The sequence below is a fragment of the Cinclus cinclus genome, chromosome 4, assembly GCF_963662255.1.
Source record: "Cinclus cinclus chromosome 4, bCinCin1.1, whole genome shotgun sequence".
In the NCBI taxonomy this organism is placed as follows: Eukaryota; Metazoa; Chordata; class Aves; order Passeriformes; family Cinclidae; genus Cinclus; species Cinclus cinclus.
The window spans coordinates 59,005,020-59,028,787 of record NC_085049.1 but is presented as its reverse complement, the minus strand read 5'-3'; the positions used below and the strand labels follow the sequence as shown (position 1 = coordinate 59,028,787).

General features: G+C 40.0%; 1 protein-coding gene across 3 annotated transcripts; it reads left to right on the top strand.

The window, feature by feature from the left end:
- Positions 1-647: 647 nt before the first annotated feature.
- On the top strand, positions 648-18,536 carry SLC25A17 (solute carrier family 25 member 17). Of its 3 annotated transcripts, none has more exons than XM_062491361.1 (9): positions 648-753; positions 4,458-4,518; positions 5,510-5,576; positions 7,981-8,132; positions 9,211-9,327; positions 10,040-10,185; positions 12,051-12,146; positions 17,375-17,457; positions 17,929-18,536. In XM_062491361.1, the coding sequence occupies exons 1-9, from the start codon at positions 700-702 to the stop codon at positions 18,074-18,076; spliced, it is 924 nt and encodes a 307-aa protein (XP_062347345.1). In that variant the 5' UTR covers positions 648-699; the 3' UTR covers positions 18,077-18,536. The 3 variants fall into 3 exon arrangements, with proteins under 3 accessions (XP_062347345.1, XP_062347346.1, XP_062347347.1); XM_062491363.1 differs by lacking the exon at positions 648-753 and adding an exon at positions 940-1,061; XM_062491362.1 differs by lacking the exons at positions 5,510-5,576; positions 7,981-8,132 and having other exon boundaries at positions 671-753.
- The last annotated feature ends 5,232 nt before the right edge of the window (positions 18,537-23,768 follow it).

The following is a 23,768-nucleotide window of genomic DNA, read 5'->3' as shown; positions in this document are numbered from 1 at the left end:
CTCCCTGTTTGATCAGGGTCATCCCAGAACACATCATGGTGCTTCTGGGTCCTTTTCAACTCAGATTGTTCATGATTCTCAATTGCTATTTTTTTTTTAAAAAGGAAATAATGGCACTATTGCCATTAAATATGGCACAGGATCGTGTCCAGATGGTTCTTGAACATCTGTGACGAAGACTCCACAACCTTTCTGGACAATATGTTCCACTGTGTGGTCACTGCACAGTAAAGAATTTCTTCCTCACATTCCTGTGGAGCTTCCTGTGCATCAGTTTCTGCCCCATTGCCTGTCGTCCCGTTGTTCGGCACCACCGGGAGGAGCCCGGCTCCATCCTCTCACCACGGTCCCTTCAGAGGCTGACAGCCGCCGCTGAGGTCCCCTCTCGGCGGCTTCTCGAAGAGAAGCGAAGCTGCTGGTGGAGAGAAAAGGCGCTATTGCAGTTACAGAGGAAGGAACAAGAAGGCATTTGGCGGCACCCCGACGCTGCTTTTTTTCCCGAAAAGCCGCGCCGAGGATCCCAGGTCATTCCCCCTCCTCCCTCAGCTCCCCCGGCCGCGGGGCGGGGCCGCCGGGTCACGTGACAGGGCCGGCATGGCGGGCGCGGGGGCGGCGCGCGGCGGCCCAGAGCTGGCCGGGGCCGCGGGGCCGCCGGGCCGGGCGGAGCAGCAGCAGCAGCAGCAGCAGAGGGCCGCCGTCATGTCGTCCGTCGCCTCCTACGAGAGCTTGGTGCACGCCGTGTCCGGCGCTGTGGTGAGCGAGCGAGCGGGGGGCGCGGCGGGCGGCAGCCTTTGTTCGGCCGGGGAACCGAAGCTGGAGGCCGGCGCCGGGCCCGGGCAGCCGGAGCCGCCTCTGAGCCGGCGGGAGCTGTCCCTCAGGGAGCCGGGTTGACTCCTTCGGAGCTGGGCACCCTTTCAGCGGTGAAAATCTAAGCTCAGGCAGAGGCCCGGCGCCTCAGCTGTATAATCCGAGAGCTGTACCAGGCATCGTCCTCCTGCCACGGCCTCCTAAGTGCTCGGGAGGTGCGGAGGGGGAGGCAGCGCATCGGTGCTAATCAAAAGGTAAAGCGAGCGCAAGTGCAGCCAGAGGAGGTTTGTGTCGGTTCCTGAATTCAATTTTTCGTGTGACACTTGTAAATTAAGAAGTCGCATTTAATTTATGTAGATTTCCTAGTGTGCCCAGCCCTTGAATTTTTATTTTCAGAGTGCTAGCTCTAAATAGTAAATCAGTCTTCTGCTTCCAGCAGATTAAGAATTTTAGTGCCTGTAGCGTGTTGGATTGGGCACGCCGATGGATAGAAAAGACTTCTCGTGTCTCCTGCAGGGTGAAAGTTGCTAAATGAATGATGAACAGTGGAACAGGCTGCCTCGGGAAGTCATGGAATTTCCCTCTCTGGGGACATTCAGAACCCATCTGGATGGATTCCTCTGTCCCCTGCTCTATGTCCCCACTGCTTTGGCGGGGAGCAGGGGGTGGTTCTTCTGGGTCATCTCCAGAGGTCCCTTCCAGCCCTGACAATTCAGTGATTGTGTTACAAAGGCTGATTCTAAAAGGAAAAGCAAGACTTTAAGGAATGTTTTGTGGTTTTTTATAAATAAACACAAGAATTTTTTCTGCTCTTTAAACTGTTTTAAGTCTGCATATTTGAACATTAAAGGCACTGGGGATTTTGTTTCCACTTTCAAAAAGTGGAGATCTCTCAAATGATCTCATCATTGAAATATTACCCATTTCCCTTTTGCCGGCTTCTACAGAAGTCAGTGATACTTTCTAAACCTTGCTGTTAGCTTCTCCCTTGAAATACAGATTGCTGTTGTCAGGTTGTGCCCCTGGACAAAGTCTGTGGTGTGAACCATGCTTACAAATCCAGCCATAAACTCAGAACTGTGTTGAGCTAATTCATCAGAAGCATGTCAGACCACAAGAAGATAACTTTTGCTTGTATTCTAATATACTGAAAGTTCATATACCTTCTAGGCAACCAAATATGAGATGAAGGAATAGTTTTGTGGAAAGTTAAAAAAAAACCAAAAAACAGTGCTTGATTTCCTGTGAACTTTAATTGAGTTGCATAAGTATTGTTTAGCTCTGCATGTAGCTAAAACATCATCTTCCTGTTGCAAAAGCTGCAGGGATGAGAATTTTATGGAAGTATTATAAAGCAGTCAGGCTGCCTCATTGGCTGAATGGTGGCTGAAAAATAGCAGTTAATTTTTTTTATATGTTTCACTTTTTTGTTGTTGTTATTACTATTTTTTGTAGCCACGCTTTAGGCTGTGGTCCTGCACACATCTTCTTTTGGCAGCAGTCACCTCAGGCCATTTGTTCTGGCCACCCCTTGGCTACTGCACAGTTGTTTATCGGGTGCTGTGACTGGTCAGTGAACTGATGTGACTGAAGAAGTAGCCCAGTGGAAAAAGCAGTTTTTTCAGCCAGATTAGTTTCTGTGTCTGCATGATTGTGTAGGTGCCCAGAAAGTTATGATGCAATATTGGAGGAGGCAGGGGTGCAAATACAATTGACCAAGAATCTGGAATTACATGAACCAGTCTGTACCTGTCCCTGTGATTATTCAATGGTAATGTGACTTGGCAAACTACGGAGATCCAGTGCTGACAGGGAGGTGGGGGGAAGGCTGACAGTGAAACCTCACTCTTCCAGCAGTACAGGGTCATACATGGCAGCATCTGTTCTGCACTCAGTAATATAATTTAACCTGCTGGTCTCAATGCAGTTTTGCAAGCAATCTGAATTCATCTTGAGGGCTTTTGTTGTTGGGGAAAGTACTGGTCCTGCTCATCCATCTTTTCCTTTCTTCTGGCTATGAAATGCTGTCTCTTCCTTATGATGCTTCTGGCAGCCTCCTCATCATGTAGTTGAGTTGTTCCATTTATAAACCCAGGAGAAAAGTAATTTGGCTTTTCTGTTTTCCTCGGTTTAGCAAAAGAAGGGGAGAGGATGCAAGTTGTTTGTTATGTGGAGTGGTCTGTTAGGTCAGTTTAGTTATGTTGTGACATTCTCTTGAACTGTAGTTCCATATAAGATGTCAGCTAGTTTGGCAGTCAAACACTGGAGCAGGCTGCTGAGAGAGGTACTCAGTGTCCCATGCCTGTCAGAGTTTAAGAGGCATTTGGGAAATGCACTTAAAGTGCTTTAGCTTTTGGTCAGCCCTGAAGTGGGGTGGGGTCAGCAGGACCAGGTGATCATCACAGGTCCTTTCCAACTGGAACAGACAATTCTGTGTCTTGTGGCCACACATCCATTGTGTCCTGTGTGACACTACTACATTGCCATTTTCTAACTTTGAATGCAAGCCTGTGTGTGTTGCTGCTGTGTGGTGCATTGCATTGAGACAAGGATCCAGGATAAATCTCACTTTGGGAGGGTGGAAGCAGGATAAATTGAGCAGGGGGAGGCTGGAAGTTACAGTGATTGTGCAGTCTTGTTCTGTGCGTAGGTGTAACTGCGTTTTGAGGCAGTCTTCAAAATTGTGGTAATGTATTATTGCTGCTCATTAGGAGGAGTATTATAGCTCTTCCTGGCACTTTTTTTTGTGCTGGCACTAACCTTCTAACTGAGATATACTTTTTAGAAATTTTCAGTCAGATGGGTTCATTAATCCACTTGCTGTCCAGCTGGGTACGTGGTAAGTACTGAGAGTGATACAGCAAAGGACAAGTACATGGGAGAGCAGAATGAACTGTTTTGGCAAGAGTCCAAAATAAATGTGTTAAAATAACCAGGTAATTGTGGCCAAGTCTTACATCTGCTACCTAGCATTATGAAAACTGGAGAAACTTAAGTCTGGTTAAGACATCATCCCAGAATTGTTTTAGTGTGGTAACATCACCAGAAAATTAATCTTCTGCTATTGGTTATAGAGATAGGTCCAAGCAGCCTGCTGAGGTGCTAGAGTATTTCCAGAGGCAAAACTCACTTAAATGTATAGCATAAGACTGCTGTAGAAAAGTTCAAGTCACACTGTGCACTGTATTTTAAATGCAGCATTGAGTAACTTGCTGTATCCCAGACCTTCCCACCATTTAAACAGTTTTCACAGCTGCTAATAGAAGAGGTCCCACAGCTTTAGCAGCCACCTGACGCATGGAAAACAGGTTTACACCAAGCCAGGGCCTTCTTGAGGCTAATAGGAGGTAGAGAAAGTGCAATGTTTGTTTTCTGATGCCCACTAGATCAACTTTCAGGCTTCAAAAATTTTCTCTTTTGTCAAAAAGCTTTTAATGGTTTTAATTTTAGCTTGATCTAATCCAAGAGAAAAAAAACCCCCTCATTTGTAAGTATGGGACAAAAATTCATTGTTATGTATGGAGTTTATCCCCTTTTTAAACTTGTTCAACAGACTGGTTTGTGGGTGAGAAGTGAAGGGTTGCAAAGAGTCTAGCAGGCACAGTATAAGCAACTGATACACTATACAGCCAGTTTATTTTGTTTTTCAGGGCAGTATGACTGCAATGACTGTATTTTTTCCTTTGGATACAGCTAGGCTTAGACTTCAGGGTAAGTGTCAAAATCGAGTTTCTTTGTACAATGGCATTTCTATTCATCTTGGCCTGGGCACTTGTAAGGGTGGTTGTAGTGGGGGGTGTTCTACATGACCAGGAGTGTTATTTGTGTCACAGTAACACCATTTTTCCAATTGGAGGTAATTCTTCCTTTTGAAAGTTGGACAACCTTCTAATTAGCTGAAAAGGCTGTGTGCTCTGTGGCTTTTAAATTATTATCTAAGACCAAAGACAAAAACAAAGATGTGAGATTGCACAGATTGTATTTGTGTGCTCTTGTTTTTGGCTGTTGAGAACACTTCAAAATGCAGGGGCATTATCATGAAAAACAAATCTAGAGTTATTCCAGAGGATGGTTTAAAGGGAAAAGTCAGGGTTAGAACTGAGATTAGGAATACCCAATATTTACAAAAATGCATCTGGGTATAAACTTGTTCTAAAACTCTTATCTTCTAATCAAAAGGCACAGGATCACCAAGCATTTTAGAGCTATGACTAAAGCTCTGTTAAGAACTGGAGGGAGATCATGAACCAGATTGTCAGAAGTATGTGCTTGAGAAATGAACAGCTTTCAATGCAGGAAGAGACTGCTTTGCTGAGGTTTAGCTGTTGGCAGATGAACTGTAGGAGATTGCTCTGCTACTGGTGCTAGTCTGCTGTCCAAGGAATAATTTTGAGAGCAGCTAGGCAGGTCCAATTCTAGCCCTCTACCCAAGGGGAGCCTAATTTCAGTTCGTGTCACAACTATTAAGAAATGGTAATTATAGATACTCTGGAGCACAACAGAACCTGCCAGTCTGGGGAAGAATAAAAGAAGGAAGTAGTCTTACCTAGCAAATTAAAATAAGGAGAAATAGGGTAGTTCTATCCTTTATGAGGAAGAAGAAACGTGCTTTTAGGGTATATTCAGAATTGCAGGGATAAGAACTTGAAAAAGAGTGCTAAAAGTTTGAATCATCTGAAAGTTTGGTTCTTTTGCTTTCCAGTTGACGAGAAGCGGAAGTCGAAGACAACACCAGCAGTCCTTTTGGAAATAATCAAGGAAGAAGGCCTGTGAGTAGATACTAATTTTCTGTTTGTTGTCTAGTAGGCAAGCTCTAAAACTAATTTGAATATACTTGTGAAGTGGAACACTTAGCCTGTATCTGTGCGGACAGATTTTTATTCCGAATTGAAGTGTCTCCACTCAAGTGTGATATGACTTGCATAATCTTATATGTTCATCTTTAGCTAACTAGGATTAACTTTCTTGAGCACCTTATGCAATTGATCTGTTCAGTGATGTAACTGTGCCTTCATTAGTGAGGTAGCTGTGTCTCCTCAGAAATGCAAATGTACCTTCATATGCCTGATCAACCAGCTTTGTCTGCCTGGATTCTTGGGTGTGTCAATTTTTCAATAACCAAGGTGGAACTCCTGGACAACTGAGCCACTTTCAAGAGGAGAATTAAGACATGTTTCCCAGCTGGAAGGGTTTTTTCTTCTCCTAAACATGTAGAAGTAAACAACACGTGGCACTATGCTGGTGGGATTCAACATCTATCTAAAAGCAGTTAACTGTCAGCTGTGCTGTGCTCTAGTATTTGTAATAGTCTGAGCTGAGCTGGCTGGGAAAAAGAGTTTTATGCCTGTCCTTGTTAGAATTCTTTTCCTAACTGAATCCCTGTAACTTCTAAGTAGACTAGGGCTTGCAGGACATTAAAGCTGACAAAAGTTTAACTTGGCTCATAATGCTGTGTCACCTTTGAACTTAGGCAGTTGTGTGCATGAGAAGTTCTCTGCCAGCTGGTTGCTCTTGTTCACATTTCCACATTACCTCTGTCATGTGAGAGTGGCAGGTAAACTTCAATTAAAATAAATTAGAAAGTAAAAAAGAAAAATTAAGAAGTTAACTGAGGTGGAAAGACTGCAAAAGTGGTCATCCTACTTTTCCTGTGAAAGAGAAAAATCAGTAGCTCTGGCAAGAGAGGAGCACTACTTCTTCCAAGGGTTTTGGGAAGGCCTGGCAAAGCATTGGTATTAATTTAGAGATGTGTCTGAAATAACAAAAAAATCCAAACAACCACAAATCTGGAATATGATGTGAGATCATAAACATTTTGTTCGCATAAGCTTGCGGAGTCTTGTCTCATTACCATACTTTTGTGAGACTGCTTCTCTCGTCTAGATACAAAAAATAGGTTGAGGTAAAGGACTTCCTGCAGAAGCTTATCAGACAGCTTTTTTCCTTGCACTTCCATCCTTTTCTAGGTGATCTGAAAGGCATTCACTTAGTGTACACCAAGTTTTTCTCAAGATTGCAGTGAATCATGGATGCTGCTACTGACGACTGATGTCATTAAAATAAACTCATGGGTTTTGTTTTAGTTTCATGTTTTGTACTACAAGATGTTTCATTTGAAAATCATCAGAAGTCGTTCTTAATAGATCAATCAAACCCAAACTAAGAAGACATGATCCCTAGAGGATGTTTTTCTTTCTTTTCCAGCACAGAAGAGATAGGTAATATAAGAATTGTTATAATTTGGTTTATGAATAACTGCATAGTCTGTTATTTGTAACTGTATGGTTAGCTAAGCCTGTAACTTCAGAAGTAGTCCTAACAGTAAGTTGTATTCCCAGCTACATGGCAAGGAGAAGCACTCGATGGATTTGAGATGAAAAAGTAGCATTTACATTTTAAGAAAAGTCAGATGTGGTGTTTACCAGCCTTGCATCTTTTACAGTGTTATTGGAGAGCCTTAAATTCTATGTGCACACAGTATTTGAATGGATTCTAATGAGCCTCCATAATTACTGCTGTTGGGGTGGGTTTTTTTATGCTTTTAACATGATATCAGCTCTCTACCTGTTCTGTGCAACTCCAGTGAAGGTGTGTATCGTTATCTTTTTTTTGGATGTTTTGTAGAACGTGTTGGGAATGTGGGACAGCTGTTGAAATGTACCTGTTTTACAGGATCATCAGAGAAGGGAGCTTTGTTAGTCAGTTGTTATGAAATCATTCCTAAATCAAGACAGGTTTAGGTGATATTCAGTTTTTCTTCTGGGATTAATCTATTTAAATTTAACTAGGTAATGTCTTTTTCTGACTTACTTGGCTGATTTGCCCTAGATTTTACAGTAAGACATTTGTTAGAAATTCTTCCCACCTGCGTATCTGTGTCCCAGGTTGCATCCATTGCAGAACTCTCCTAGGTGCAGTATATGAATTTCAGTAACTAGTCTTCGATTTTTAAATTTTGTGAGAATCCAGATACTTTTTTTCCTTACTCAGGAGTTAAGTATGGTTTGTTACCATTGCTGATAAAGACATATCTAGTTAGTACTTCCTGTAGTATACAGCATTGTATCTCTGGGATCTTCCACACGATCCTCTCTGGGATGCTCAACACATAAAATCAGCCAGATCACATAAATACTTCGCTGATTTTTACTGTGACTTTTTGCTCTCCATTAGGTTGGCACCATATCGAGGATGGTTCCCTGTTATCTCCAGCCTTTGCTGCTCCAATTTTGTTTATTTTTATACATTTAATAGTCTTAAAGCCCTCTGGGTCAAAGGTCAGCATTCAACCACTGGAAAAGACTTGGTTCTTGGGGTTGTTGCAGGTAATACTTAATCTCCATTTTGTCAATAATGTATTTTTGGTGTATTCTGTCTAATGACTTTCTTTACGAAGTCCTCTGGAGGCCACACCGAGTGCTCACACCTCCCACTGTATGCAGAGCTGCTTCTTTCTGATTGCTCCTCTGTGTCATCCCTGTCTTCTAAGAAAATGCATAAACCATTCCTGTTGTGAATTCTGGCACAAAACAGAGTGCTCTTGTGGCTTAGTGTGATATTTGTGTTTGGTGTGGTGCTTCACAGGTACCTAAGCATCATCACTTAGATGCTGAAGACAAGTGGCAGGGAGAGGTGATAGTTGGGTTTTTTGCAGAGGAAAGATACATGCCAATCTTGAAATAATTTCAAGTACAGTAAGAAATTTTAATGTAAGCATTTGGGCGTCAGTTTTCAGACTTGGTTTTGGGTTGTCACTTGAAGGTGACAGGAAGTTCCCAGATATATGCAGGTCAAATGGGGCCATATGTTCTTTTTAAATCTGTTCTCTCATGTGGATGCTGAAGTGCTTTCTTTGAAGGGATGGTAACATTAGTGACTTTTCTAGCACATCCAGTGTGAAAAGTTACCACTGTGGGCTTTGTGTTTGCTAGTGATACTCTTCAGGGACTATTGCTCATGTGGATGCATAGAGTCAAGCTTAAAAAAAAAACCAAAAAAACAAAACACCAAAACAAACAAAACAAAAAAAAAACAACAAAGAAACCAACCATAAAAACATCTAAAAAAGACCTCTGGGTTTGGGGTTTTTCAGGGGTGGGGGAGGAGTTGGTAGTTTCTACTTTCAGTGTAGGTAAAATGACTGGCTGGATAGCTGGTGGAAGTAAGGAAGGAAATTCTTAAGTTGGTTATATGTGGAAAAAATCCATGTAAATATATTTTGGAACAAAAGCTGCAGGAATTACGGTACAAATTATCGTTTACTTTTTCCCATATGCTATGTTTTTTTTTTCTTTCTTCCTACCAGAAATTTCAGAAGCATGTGAATCGGGGGAAAAGGGGATAAGAAAACATTTGAAATCTTCTGTTTCATGCTGATTTTCTTTGTGCTGTGTTTTGCATTAGGAGTGGTGAATGTACTCTTGACTACCCCTCTCTGGGTAGTGAACACACGCCTGAAGCTGCAGGGAGCAAAATTCAGAAATGAAGACATTGTACCAACCAATTACAGAGGCATAATAGGTAAGTGCCTATTGTTGTTTTCAACCAAAGAGAAGTTAATGAAATAAAATGTATCAAGGACTCTGAAGACTTTTTTTGATGTAACTGATTTCACCCTGTAATCTCTATGCTACTTTGCAGTCATTGAGTGTTACAGGGAACCGGACTTGGCTGTTTGTGATGGTAATTAGAAGTTTGCAGTGTGCATTCCTGTAACTAAGATATCTTTTGCAAGGGCAGATATGTTATCATACAGATAATGGAGCAGTAGTGAGCCCCATGAAGTGGTAGCTGGTAGTCTGAGTTTGGACAGACAGTCTGAAAATTAAACTTCACTCGCCTTAATCTCATAATCACTCACATGTGTTTTAAAAACAACCAACCAACCAACCAACCAACCAAATAAATGTTACAGTTATTTTGAAGAGGGTTTGGAAGAATTTAGTGTGGATGCCACACTTGTAAAAAAAAAAAAAACAAAGAAATGAGGGGCTGCCTGTGCAGATAATAAGTTTTGTTGATGTTAATGGTAATGCAAACAAGAACCTCCTTTGTCACTACCTTTCTGTTAACTTCTGGATTAAAGTGGAAGGTAAAAATGCTTGCATAAAATACTTCAGTGGATTTTTATGCACTTTGAACATTAGTCTTTAAGAGTAACTTCTCGTATCCTTTATATTCAGAGTTTTGAACTCAAATTAGTAATGATTTTTTTCCTCACCATTTGTCTCAGATGCCTTTCATCAGATAGTGAGAGATGAAGGAGTCTTAGCTCTATGGAATGGTACTTTCCCCTCCTTGCTGCTGGTCTTCAATCCTGCCATACAGTTTATGTTTTATGAAGGCTTTAAACGAAAACTTTTGAAAAAGCAGCTGCAAGTGAGTATGTTTTGAGGCCTGATGATGAACATGCTCTGTTACAAGACAGGTTTTTTCATGTGCATCACTTGAACAAATTCAGAATATAGGTTTGCTTTTAGTTCTTGTATTTTCAAGTGGTTTTTTAAATTAATGTGTCTAAAAAGGATTCAGCATCATAAAATGAGATGGGAGTCTCATGTCCCCAGGGAAGAGATTCCTATAATAAATCCTTCTATCTGTAAAAATAAAAGTGAACCTTTTTTCCATGTTTGTTTGCATATGTTCACAGGTTTTGATTTGAAGTAGAGATTTCAATTCTAATATATCTTTTGTAAATATTTGCATACTGACTGTATTGAAGTCTACTTTTAACACTTTTGGCAGTAAATAATAGCCTTTTTTTCTTGAAGACTTCAATTTTTCAATATATTTTTTCCAGGGATGGACACTAGACTGAAACATAGCATTGCAACCATATCTTCCTGATTTTTAAACAGAAGTATAATCACTTTTCTGTCCCTTAATTATCGGGCTCTTCTTTTTTCTTATTCTTTTTTCTTGTCTATATCAGATATAGAATCTCAGCTGAACTCATGTTCCTTTTATGTTCCAGCAAGCTGAAAAGCATTTGTATTACATTTTCAGATAACATTATAACATAATACATCTTTAAGATGCGGTGCTTTGCTGTTAATTTGTGATTTTAGAACGCTACGTCATATCAGTATGTTGCCAAGCCATCATCTTTTTCCCCAAGACATAGTGAGATTATTTTTACATGAGATTTTGCATCATCAATGAGGCTTGGGTCTTTTACTGTCTTTAGTTAATACTGCAGCTGTAGCACCCCAGTTGTGCCTGATGGATCTATGCAGTTGCATTATGCACATTTTTTGAACTACGAGCTAGGCTTCCATCTGCATTGTTATTTTCTTGTTGGCTAATAACATATTTACTTATGTGTTTGTTTTAAATTACTTAGTTCCACCTTAAATTAGGGCGTTTCTTTGTCCATGATCAGTGAAGAGGGGAAATATATATGTATTTTTTTTTTTTTTTTAGCTAGGAATGGTAATTTTTATTTTGGAAAACATTTTTCTTCCTATTTGGTCTTTTCCTGGTTGTCATAAATATATCAGGTTGACATTTTTAATAATGTGCTTGCATGAGCATATTTTTGATTGCAATCAATTTATTTTAGAATATATTTTGAGCATGTTTTGGTATGGATACCCACTTATGTTCAGTGATTAATTCACACTGTTAGACTGAGATGCAGTGTAATTGGCATAGGCTGTAACAATTTATTTGGTGCATCCTGGGGCACTGTGAGCTTTGGTGCAGAGCATGGGCTTCAGCAGGGGTTCTTAACCATTAGGGGATGAGATTTTCAGCCCATGGCTAGAATTCTGCCTGGCAGTGTAGTGATTATGTCTCAGGAGTACAGAGTGGTGTTCAAGGAATCTTCCGCTGTCACCTTTTCACAAGAACTGTATGACTTTTTGGTTTCACTGTTGCAAAAACTGAAATGCTTATTGATTGATGGTATGTTCAAATGATACTTCCTTACCTTTTGTCTACTCTCAATGCTTTGAAGTGGTCTAATTGTATGGCTTTCTATCAACCCTGTTTTAGTAGTCTAATTATATTGAGACATGCAAAAACAGGTGGAAGTTACAAATGAAATTAAGATGTGGGAAAGCTAGTTGAACCATAACCAGCTCTTTAAAATGAGAAGACTTCTGAGATTACATGAAATCTTTACTCCAGAGATCCTTAGATAATTTGGTAGCAGGTACCAGTACAGAATCCCCAAATACAAATGGGTAATTGGCTGTTTTGGCACTATGTGGAAGTAAATTTGTTCTTTATCTATTGAACAGCTCACATCCTTGGATGCTTTTGTCATTGGTGCAATAGCCAAAGCAGTTGCCACCACACTCACTTATCCTCTGCAGACAGTACAGTCAATTCTGAGGGTAAGTAATAATTTCATTTCAAGGTAGCTCTGTCTGTGACTTGGTCTGTATAGTGCATGCCTTGTTCACATGGCTTATTTTTATTTATGTTAATGGACCCATTGTTTTGGAAGGCATTTTTCCCAATGAAGGTCCCTAATTAGAATGGCTCTCCTCTTTGGTTTTGATTGAGCTTGGTATACTGGAGCACATTTGTTTCAAGTAGCTGGTAGGATTGCCAGTGTATTGTGTTGGTACAGTGTCTCACAGAACCTGATGTATTGTACTGCTTTTAGGCACTACAGAATTGTACATTGCTTCTTGGAATATAAATGGAGAATGTGTCAAGTGGGAAGTTAAAATTAAATCTTCTAAAACCAGTCTGTTTCCAGATGACCAATGGTATTTAAAAATAAAAAAGTTCTATTCATAGGTTTTGTTTATCAGATGGTGGTCTGACCTTGTCAGTGTCCAGAATGTTATTCATCAGGGGAAGCTGAGCTCCCCCATAAATAATATCTTTAACCACTTGCCTGGCCATGTAGGCTAATTGTAGTGGTAATAGAAACACTTGCATTTATTCTTACTTGCAATTTGTGTATGTGGTGGATAATGCTGCTGCCTTCAGAGTGTACCAATATTGTAATATTGACAGAAGACAAAACTGGAGAGTAGGAAGGAAGGAGGAGACCTGGCCATGCATAAGTATGTTGTACTTTAATTTCTGTGCTTTAAACTCTGTAACAGTTAAATATTAATAAGTGTTTCCACATGAAATATATTTTCCGAAGGAGAAGCCTTAACTTTCCTGTACAGTAAAGCTGTTGTGTATGTTCTAAAACTTGGACAGATTTGGAGAATGAGATGAATTATTGAAAACAAGCCTTCCATGCTAAGAGTACCACTTTTTCCGTCTTCTCTAAAAAGGGAATTTTCCATGTTAATTATTCATCTGGTAAAAATAATTTTCAAGCAAGTTTTGTAACAATTTGTAACTCTAGTTAGAGTGGAACTAATGTATTTTGATTTTTCGTAACATGTAAAAAGATAGTTAGGATGCTGTATTTCAAAGAAGAGGATTTGAATATACTTACTGTGTAATTTTGTCAGCAGTCATCTTTTCTGAAGTTTTTGTAATTTTTGATCAGCTGAACTAGTGCTTTCTTTCAATGCCTTATTCTATTCTAACAGCCTGGTCACATCTCAGTAGTAGCTAAACTAATAACACAGACTTCTGTCACTGGAGTGGCAGATACAGAAAAGCATTCAAGCAAAAATAGCTCTTGTCACTGCTAAGGTGGGCACGACATACAAATAGACACACTACATTTCAGCAGGCTAATATTCTGTTTATTACAACAGCTACCTGTCTTTTATACACTACAAAGTTTACACTTTGTTCATTGGTTACAATAAATCAACATAACATTGATTGGTGTAAACCCACCTCCACCTCTGTTTTCCACAAAACTTTCCTAGGAATACTTTTCCCATCTGCAGGTTGTCTTCTGCTTATCTCCTCCTCCTTCTGTTCTTGGTCTCCAGGCCAATGGCCTTGATGGAATACCTTCAGAAATAACCCTTATTCATTAACCCTCTTTGCATTAACCCTGTAGCTTGCAGGCCAGCTATTGACCTCTCCACAATTCCCCTTTTTTATTTGAACCAAGAGCACAGCTGCTAAGGACTTTGCAGATCCCTTGCAAAAATCCAAGCAGACAACAGGGAGACAAAACAATACTTCACCTTACAAAAAAACCATTCAATTATTCTCATCTTCAAACTTAAAACATTGCCATTAAGTGACCCATTACGATCTAACAAGTCCTTACAATACATACTCTCAAAATCCTGGCATCCATAACCATGCACCAACAATAAAAACGGTACATTAACAAGGTACATAAAAGATGGATTTTCAAATACCATTACAGACTCCACAATCCCTTGATGACACGTTTGTGGCAGAATGATACCTTCACTTGTAGTTAAATAAATTTTTCTCCACGTAGAGTTACATTTTATGGCCAAGAGACCAAGTCATCTGTCCAGTCACCAATTAGAACTAAGCAGCATCCATTTAACTTTACAACTGGCTGCTGCTGTCATAATGGGCAACAAACCTAGGTGCTTAAGGTGTGAACTTTCAGCTACTAATTCAACAGCCTTATACAAAAGCAGTACCTCTCCCTAGGTATATTAAGTTCCTCTATTTTGGGGCAATAAGTGCTATGTAAAGGGAAATGCTACAAGACATTACTCAGTACTGCCAACCTCTCTGTGGAGGAGAACAAAAACCCAAAGTAAAGGTAACATCCACCAATTTAAATTAGAATTTTCAGCCTGAGTCGATATCCCCATTTATTTTGCCCTGAGTGATCATCTTCACAGTGTGTTCTTTAAGAGTCCATGCTTCAATCCACCTGGTGGCCAGTGTCTTCCACACATTCTGCTTTGGTTATGGGACCACCCATCCTCTTCCTTCTGGTGTGCTCCAAGACTTAAATGAGCAGCAACCCAACAATGACCATTCTCTGTCAAAATACAAACATATCTCTTCCCTGTGTTATTAATTCCACTGAGAAAGTCCACATTCCAGTAATTAAATCCTTTATCCATACCTGAACATCCTTACAAAAATTGGTCTGTTTAGAATTTAGAAAAGAAAAATGATGAAATATAGGAGACAAGTGTTAATTAGGTGAAGGGCGCAAGAAGTTTAACACATAAACAGCTTTATCCAATCTCACTTGAGGTAATTCTCCTTTATAGCTCTGTTGGATAAGTTGCAACATCAGTCTGTTTTTAATTTGCGATGCTCTTGTTTTCTCCTGGTGTGAAGGAGAGCTGGAAGGAAAGTTGGAGTGCTCTGTTTTAGCCTGAGCATTGCACAGCAGTGCAGGTTTCGTGGGGCTGCAGCCAAAGAACAGCTTCAGTCCTCGTTCCTTTCCCTGGTTCCTAGAGAAGTGGTTACAGTCTTGAGGTTTCATGTTTTTTCTGTATCCTTTTAGCTTTTTGAACAAAATTTTTCTGACTCTCAATGACAGTGTAAAAAAGAAAAACAAACAAACAAAAAAATCCAGTGCCAGTCCATCCTCTCCCTGTGATGATGGGGAACACAAGGACCCTGTCTCTAGTTCTGCAGTCACTAGGGGTTATTTCTGTCTCTGCTCTATGAAAGAATAGCCAGGAGCCCTGAACACATCTGTCAAGGACTGCAGAAATGTGTGTCTGTGACATTTGTGCTGTCCAGTTCAGACTTGCTCTACTTTGTGATGTGTTTTCTAATCTAAAGTTGGCATTGTTCTAGTTGTTGGAAGTTTTTGTCGCTCACGCTAAGTGATGTTATAAAAAGATTGAGTAAAGGCTTAGTATTTTCAGAACTAATATTCTACGTGGAAAAAAAATAGTTGTAAGTGCTTTTTAAAAACAACTTTAGCAGATTTGCACACAGACTAATATGAACTCAATATAATTCATATGAACTTACATATCATAATTAAGTTCTGTCATCAAAATAGTACAGGAGTTGTTTTTTTCTTTTTAACCTTAAACCTTTAGAAACTTACTCTTTGTTGGAAGTTCTTAGGGTTCTTTGTAATACAGTCTACACCTTTGCTTTCAACTCTTTGGCACAGTTCTCTTCTGACTGTCTCTATGACAGTAATGAACAATTATCTTGTGTAACTGACAGTGATAGCAGCTTCCAGCTTTGCTATTTGGTGTGTCCTTCTCCCAGTCATTAAAACTATGTGACACTGGTGTTACTCATATGCAGTGAAACTGTTCTTTAGCCTATGTGCCAGTAAAGAGCAGATAAATTAAATTTGCCTCTGGAGGTACAGCAATAGCATTAATGTTCTCAGTGTTCCCAGATGAAAAAGTTGTCTTTAAAACTGAAGTATTTCTTCTCCATCATAGAGAATGCTAATCCCTTTGGGAAATCTGCAGTAAACACTGAAGTGTTAACATCCTACTGAAAAATTAATTGTTTTCTTCTCTCTTGATGAACATTTGTTTGTAGTACAAAAATTGTCCAGTGGTGGAGAAGAGAAGAGACTGAGGCATGTAATGGTGTAGTGTGGAAGCCTATGACTAATCTGGGCTGTGATTGACACTGTAACTTGGAACCTAGATAGCAGTTTTTGGGGGTGGGGCTTGTCTGAGTCTTTGACAATAATTCTTAACATTGATTTATCATTATCAAATGGGTGGCTGCTGATGAGAAGATTGTGGATTTTTAGTACATATTTCCCTAATAACAGGAGATTTCCACTAGCATTCTGTTGCTGCTGTTTCCACCCAAGTCATTAAGACACATGGTAAAGGAACCTGTATCATCCTAGCATTCTCCTAAAATTTCTGAGCTGCCTAAGTCAGCTGGCATACTTTTATCTACTGTCAGTGGTAATTTCTTACACCTCAACAGTAGCAGTTGCCTGAGCATGTTCTGGGAAAAAAACTCATAAAACATGCAGTTGCTCAAGTTCTTCTTTCTTACTACAGAAGCCTAATACAGTGTTCAAAAGCTATTAGGCTGTGCTGTTACAAGCACAAGTGTGCCAACTCCTGTATATTAATAATTCATAGTTACACCTTGCTGCCAGTGCTATCGACCTGTATCAGATAAAAGTATCAATGAATGCTAGAGAAGGAGTTGCTGAGATTGCTAGTTTAATTCTACAGCAGCAGCTACCATGCCTACTGAAAACCAGCTTGGGGATAAGCAAGTGCAGTGTGTAAAAAAAACCAAATTATTTAGACCAGGTAGGTGGATCAAACAGTTTTGAATTCTTCCACAGTAGTTCACACAGAAGTGCTCCAGAACCATTGCTGGGCAGATAAATTTTGTGTTCAGCTCTCAGTCTCGATGTAGTAATGATTTGCAGATGTGTGAGGGTCTGAATCTTTTTGAAGTGAAAGCTGAGAAAGCCAGAAAGAACTTGCTTTGAGTGTCCCTACTAAGACTCTGCAAACTATGCTTTTGAGATCTTGAAAAATGCTTCCTCCAGAGCAACTGAAAGAGAGGAAATATTTGTTAGACTGCATCTTAAAACCAAGCCAAATTACAGTAGTATATACAGTTTTAAAGCTTGCAGTGTGAGCTTTGGCCTCTGTTCTCTGCTGGTGGTCGTATAATATAGAAAACTTTTAAAGAGGTCTAGGGTAGGCTCTCCAGATTTCATGCATGTATGGTGTTCTCTACCAAGCACAGAAATAGAACAGCAAAATACTCTTCCTTTTTTCAGTTTGGACGTCACAGGTTGAACCCAGAGAACCGAACACTGGGCAGTCTTAGAAACGTTCTTTACCTTCTTCAACAGAGAGTGAGGTGAGCTGTCCCGTTTTATTTCTCCCACCATGGTAGAGAAGACTTGAATATTACCAATATTTTGAAAATGTTGCTGGATCTGGATTTTGTTTCCTTTTGCCTCCCTTAAACTTGACATTTGCGTCAACCTGGTCTTTGTAATACGTTGCAGAGGAAGCCCACAAACCCAAATTCTCCTAAATGTCTATACCATAAGTGACAGCAAGGATATATAAGATGCATATGGATACTAATTCATTTCACCTCTCAACTTGAAAATAAGCAGGTTTCTTTCACAAAAGACCTTGAATTTCTGCAGAAATTTTTCTTTAAAATATTATTAAACATAGCTGGCTCAAGATCAAGAATGGGTTTAGGATTCCTACAGTTGTCATTAACTTGTGATATTGATTCTTCTTTGTAGTGTGCTGATTTACTTACAGAAAGCTATTAATACTTGTTTTCTTGTTTGTTTTTTTTTTTCCTCCTTAGGCGTTTTGGATTAGTGGGACTCTACAAAGGCCTTGAAGCCAAGCTCCTGCAGACAGTCCTTACTGCTGCTCTTATGTTTCTGGTGTATGAGAAACTGACTGCTGCAACCTTCACAGTCATGGGGTTAAAGCACTCACATAGACATTGAAAAGGAGCCTATGCCAAAGATTCTGGGGTCTAGAAAACACATTCCATTTCTGAGATCTAGTTGGGTAGCAAAGGGTCCTCACTTTCTCTGCTTCTCTTTTTAGCCACCTTTGTCTCCAGTGTTTGGAGAAATCTGGAATATGCTCTATAGGACCTGTTGCCACAAATTCAGGGATAGCCTATTCCCTATTGTTCTGTGTACTCACTGTGTTAAGGAAAAAAACAGAGACCTTCTTTAGACACTTGACATGGAATTTAAACTATTATGTGATTTGGTTATTTGGTTGATATCCTTGGCAGGAATTATTATCTCTCACTATACTTTCTTCTTTGCCCTCAAATTGTCCTCAACTATTCTTGTATCTTTACCTTCTGTCAGCAGCTGGTGGGACTGGTTTGGTGTTATTTTCCTTGACCTGTTTTTGTCACTTCATATTTGGTTCATTAAAATAATTCATAAAGAATAACATTTTTGGCATGGTTTTCCTTTACCTTCTTGTGGCAGAATATCTGATGTTGCCCCAAATACGTGGTGATGAGCTCTCTGAACTGCTGGAATGGATATTATAAGTGAGTGTGCCATCTGTCTTCTTTAATCCAGTTACTTTGAATCTTGAAAATTTTGAATGCAGATACTGGCTAGATAGGAGGAAGATAACCTCTTGCTTTTTGAAGCTGAGTCCCTCAAGTTGCCTCAAGAAAATGGGCTTGCTACAGAAATATGTGAAGTTTTGTGACCCTGTTCCTTTTGAGAATATGTGAATTCACACCATGTTCTTATGCAGACAGGGGGCACTGCCCTATGCTTCAAGAGTGCTATGCCCGCTCAAAAATGTATTGTTTATTTTTCCACTGATACTCCCTGACCATAAAGCCTAAAAATCATAACTCTTGTCTTAGTTAGTGTATCTGTGTATGTTCTTTTTGCATAGTTTTGGTCAGTATTCCTAGACCCTAAAATCCAAATTACATTGTGCTCTGCCTGTTGTTAAGTTGGCAGTAGGATTGTTCTGATGGACAGTTTTCTGTTTGGAGTATTGAAAAATTTCATGGCAGTTTTAACACCAAGAATGTCTGGGAAAGGACTTGAATGCTGCTGGAAATACATTAGTGAATTGCCAAATGACACCTGTTTTTGGAGTCTGAATTGAGTCAGTTTTAAGAAGGAAATTGTAGAATAATTCTGCAGATAATGTCTTTGAATAAGAGTAAGTCCCTTTACACCAATTGCTTCTTTTATGAGTATTGACAATATCTATACAAGAAGAATGCCTTTAATTCAATGCTGGTTGATTTCAGTCCAAGTAGGATTTACATAGACAAGTAACAATACAAAAGTGCAATGAGCTGTAATTATACTTTGTTAAAGGATGAAAATGAAAGACTGGAGACCTCACCACTGGAGAAGAGTGAATCACAATTCTGAAAATTTCAGTGAAAATACTTTTATACTGAAATGAGATGCCCTGTGGAAAGGTAGTCTGCTGTCTTTGGGGTGTTTTAAATAAGAAATTTGGAATTGGTAGTATGGCTCTTGATAAGCTACCTCACCTGAAAATTCCTGCTATCAGAATCATTGTGGGAAAGCAATGTGGTTCTTGTGCCAGCCTGGCTGAAATTTGCCTGGCTGCCAGGAGCTGAGTTCAGCACCTCGGACCTTTCTGGTCTGGGGCATGAAGGAGCAATTCCTGCAGAAATATTTTTCTGGTTGCTCTACCTGAAAGAAGAAGGTAAATGCTTGCTAAGCATCTACTAGCCAAAAAATACTTGTCTACCTGCCAGCGTGGATTCAAAGGGAGAAGTATTTTCTTTTTGCAAAAAAGCTGACTGCAGAAGCCCCATGTAAAAGTGTGCTGGCCTTGGCTGTGTCTGTGTTACCATTAAGCTTGTAATAGACATTTTGCCCTAAACTCTCTACTTGGCTCTGCTGACCAGTTATAGTGAAACAGTTTCATAAAGGAATGAAAGCAAAAGCAACTGAAGTTGGGAATATCTCCAGTCTTCTGTTAATGGCAGACCTGTGGCGTTTAATGTTTTTTTTGCTTCTGCATTCTCCAGTATTGTTTTAGGCATTAAACTGAAATAACTGAGAAACTACTTAACCTTGCATGACTGAGCCAAAATGCAGTTGGTTGAGAAATTGTTAAGTCATTTTTGGCAGGCAAATGTTCATGTTGCAGCTGGTACCTCTACCTAAGTTTTCTCAGATGTAGTTTGAGCAGATGACATTTCTGCTAGACTACCTGAAACTATTTTGGGCTTCAAAGGCATTGGTGAATATTTTGGACATTAAAAAGTCCATAATTTATCAAAGCAAGCCATGAAATACTATTTTTAATCTTGGTACTGGAGCTGTAATTCATCCTTGATGGATAACTACTGTCCAGAAATGAAAATGAAATAAAATAATTTTACTCTATTTTAAAATGCATTTACATAAATTGTCATTTCCTGCTGTCCTCCTCATAAGCAAATAACAGATTCAGGGGATGGTGTAAAGACAGCTAATCTGTCCCTGTAGATTTGTCATTTCACTGGAGAAAAATAGTAGGAGAACTAATGACATAGTTCCCATCAAACAGCACAAAACATCCAAGTGTTCCTTTAGATACAGGTGGCTCCCAATGGACATGGCTATGGCATTTGAAGCTGGAGATGGAACATGGAGGCAGACTATGAGGTGGGGTGGCAGAAGCAGCTCTGGCACAAGTACCTGCAGTGACAGCCTTGGCTGCCAGTGCTCTGCCTTTCTGCTGTGCAGTCAGTAGTAACTGTGTGTTCCATCCAAAAATTGTATAAATTCATTTCTAGACAACTTAGCAGAAAATACTTTCATCTTCAGGTGAAAAACAGATCTTCTGCCTACATTTTTAATACTGTTTTTTGAGAGAAGAGAGAAAGGAAAGATGATTAAAAAAGACAGCAGCAGAGAGGATCGTCTGTCTTAGCCAAGTTCCATCATGGGTAATTCTGTCCTTGGCTCAATTTAGGAGATTTAAATTTAATCCTTTACTCTTCTTTCTCTCCGCCCCACACTTTGACTGAAGGTAGGAAGCCCCTGTAGGATCTTAGAGATTGCAAAACAAGTGGCTTCTCAGGTATCTCTGATGTTTGGGATTAATTCTGCTCCAGTTTTTATTCCAAACCATGTTTCTTGTGATTATCGTTTGCCTGTGTGGTAGGGCAATATTTAACACGTTTTAGCTTATTCATTAATATTATTCATGTATATATATCTTTTGGATATATATATCTCAGTATATCATATAATAGAAATGCTATTCACTAGGCCTCAGTTAGGAGGATGACAACTTATAGGGTATAACATGTTCTTTTTGTCTTATGTATTGTTAAATTGCTGGGTATTTACTGTCAGAGCTGACTGTATTGTGCTGGAAGAGTCTCTCCATGAAACAATCTTCTGGCTGCACTGGAGAAAGTTATTAAAACCTGAAAGCTGATGCATACCCTTTGTGGGAGGAAAACCAGGATTTACCTCTGGTCTGACCAAGAGGAGTAAAGTGTGCTGCGCTGCTGCACTGCAAAGCTTCTTGTCCAGATTAATCCTTCTTTACATGTCTTACTGCTCACCTGCTGAGGATGGAAAAGGGGGAGTGCTGACCCTGCTCCTTGCTGGACTTCTGTAGTAAAAACAGGTAAACACAGTCCGTTCAGAGAAAAAAATAGGTGAGCTTTCACAACTGGGATATTCCTTGCATGGGCATCTTGAAAAAGGTAATCATTGCTATTGATGGAGTTATTTTTACACCACATATCAAAAACATTTCTCTGCTGGTGAGCATGTGCAGAAGAGCACAGGGCTGCAGGAGAGCGGGAGCTATATAGGAGGCCCATAGTTTTTATGGCCATTGTTGGGGTTTATGTCTTCTTTTTTTCAATATGATTTAAAGCAAAGAAGAATGAGAATGATATCATGAGGAAGATGGGTATTAAACCACTTGTTTTTATGTGCTTGTTTAATCACCTGATCTAAAAAGCTGGATTCTGTGTCTACAAAAGGGTCCTTTGTGGGCATTATAAACCTCTCTCTGCCTCTTGCAGTCTTTTACAGCAGAAACAGAGATTTTAGGGCATGGTCTGATGGTCTATGCTGAAGAACCCTCTTCAGGTTTTCCTGGTACAGAGAGGGGCCAGGTCCATCTCTTGCACAAATAAAGCTGTGCATGACTGCATGGTCTGTACAGAGCTGTTGATGCTGACCTAGTGCAAAACCTTACTAGTGTGTAACAGCATATATAACTTACACAGTATTCATAGCTTACAGGTTTTGACAGCACTAGATAAGAGGATAGCATTAGGATTCAATGAATAACAGCAAAAGAGCTTTTTTGAACTGGCAGTGCACCATGCAATAAACTGTCTGCTAAAGAGTTATTTTGACTTCTTTATTCTTCTTTTGCTTTGTGTTTAAAAGAAATGGACTCCAGAACTTTCTGGAAAATTGTAACTAAAAAGAGGTATCTCCACCTTTCTGTTTGGCTGACAACATTTTTCTTTGCTGTTTCTAGCAATGTAGTGAATTTGTCAGTGCAGCCTGGAGCACAGCAGAGCCACTTCAAGGTAAGAGGCAGAAGCTTGTGCAAAGATGGATATATTTCTGTCCTTTGCAGTCAGGGAAATTATCCTCCAGTTACTGCAGCTGGAAGAGAGGGAAGAGCAGGAATTCGGTGGTGGTGGTCCAGATCAGAAAGCCCAGCAAGATAAGAGTCTCCATAACTTGCAGCAATGGAAATGTGAAGTGATAACAAGGCCAGAATCCATGTGAGAGAGAATCTCCAGCAGATCCTGGTGTAGCACAGCTCATGGGGGTGCTATCACAGCAGCAATCAGCTACACAGTTCACACCCCCATCTCCACTGTACCAGTGGGGAGAGGTTTCATTTTAACAATCCCTGACTGAAATCTTGGATGCATATTCTTTTGGAGTTGGAATGGTTGGACAGTCAGGTTTTTTTTTTTTTTTTTGTAGAATACCCCATTACTCAGCACGTTTCATTTGCTGTGTTGCTTTCTATGACTTTTCAAACTAGCTGAAGAAAACAATAGGTGTGTCTAGGTTGCTGGTATTTGCATTTGGATTTGCTGCCAAAATTGCATAAAGCATTTAGAAAGTCTCCCAAATGTGGCAATATGCCAGATTGCAAGAAGGTGAAAAGGACTTTAATGACACAGTTACTGGGAACAGCACCTCAGAGAAGCAGATTTTAACTACAGGGAAAGCCTCTTAACAATGTTGTATTTGTAGCTTTATCTCTAATGCCAAATGCCAGATTGATTCGCACGTGCTGGGCTCAGGGATGTGTATGCAGAAGGGGCCTGGGATCAGCCCAGGTTTATCCAGAGGAAAGCCCATTTTTCTGATTTCAGCCAGTGCTCAGTTCAGTGCTCAGTTCACACTGGGGGTTTGTTAGTGCCTGTTATCCAGCTGTCGTCACAGCACACGTCGGTTTTATTCTTAGTACCAGCTAATCTCTTCTGTACTCTGACATCCACATATGGAGGGTGAGGTTGGGGTTTTTTCCCCCGATAGGGTTTATTTGGAATTAGAGACAAATTCTGGCCAGGGCTTGGCTGGCTTGGCTGTGGATTCCTTGCTGGAAATTGTCAGTTTACAATTCTTGGCTTGGCCTTTCTGACCTTCATCTGTGATGGGCAGAAGATTTCAGCATGTC

Coding starts and splice junctions, on each gene's coding strand:
- SLC25A17 (XM_062491361.1), top strand. CDS start 700: ATGTCGTCCGTCGCCTCCTACGAGAGCTTGGTGCACGCCGTGTCCGGC. Junction 4,519..5,509: donor AGCTAGGCTTAGACTTCAGG/GTAAGTGTCAAA, acceptor TTTGCTTTCCAG/TTGACGAGAAGCGGAAGTCG. Junction 5,577..7,980: donor ATAATCAAGGAAGAAGGCCT/GTGAGTAGATAC, acceptor GCTCTCCATTAG/GTTGGCACCATATCGAGGAT.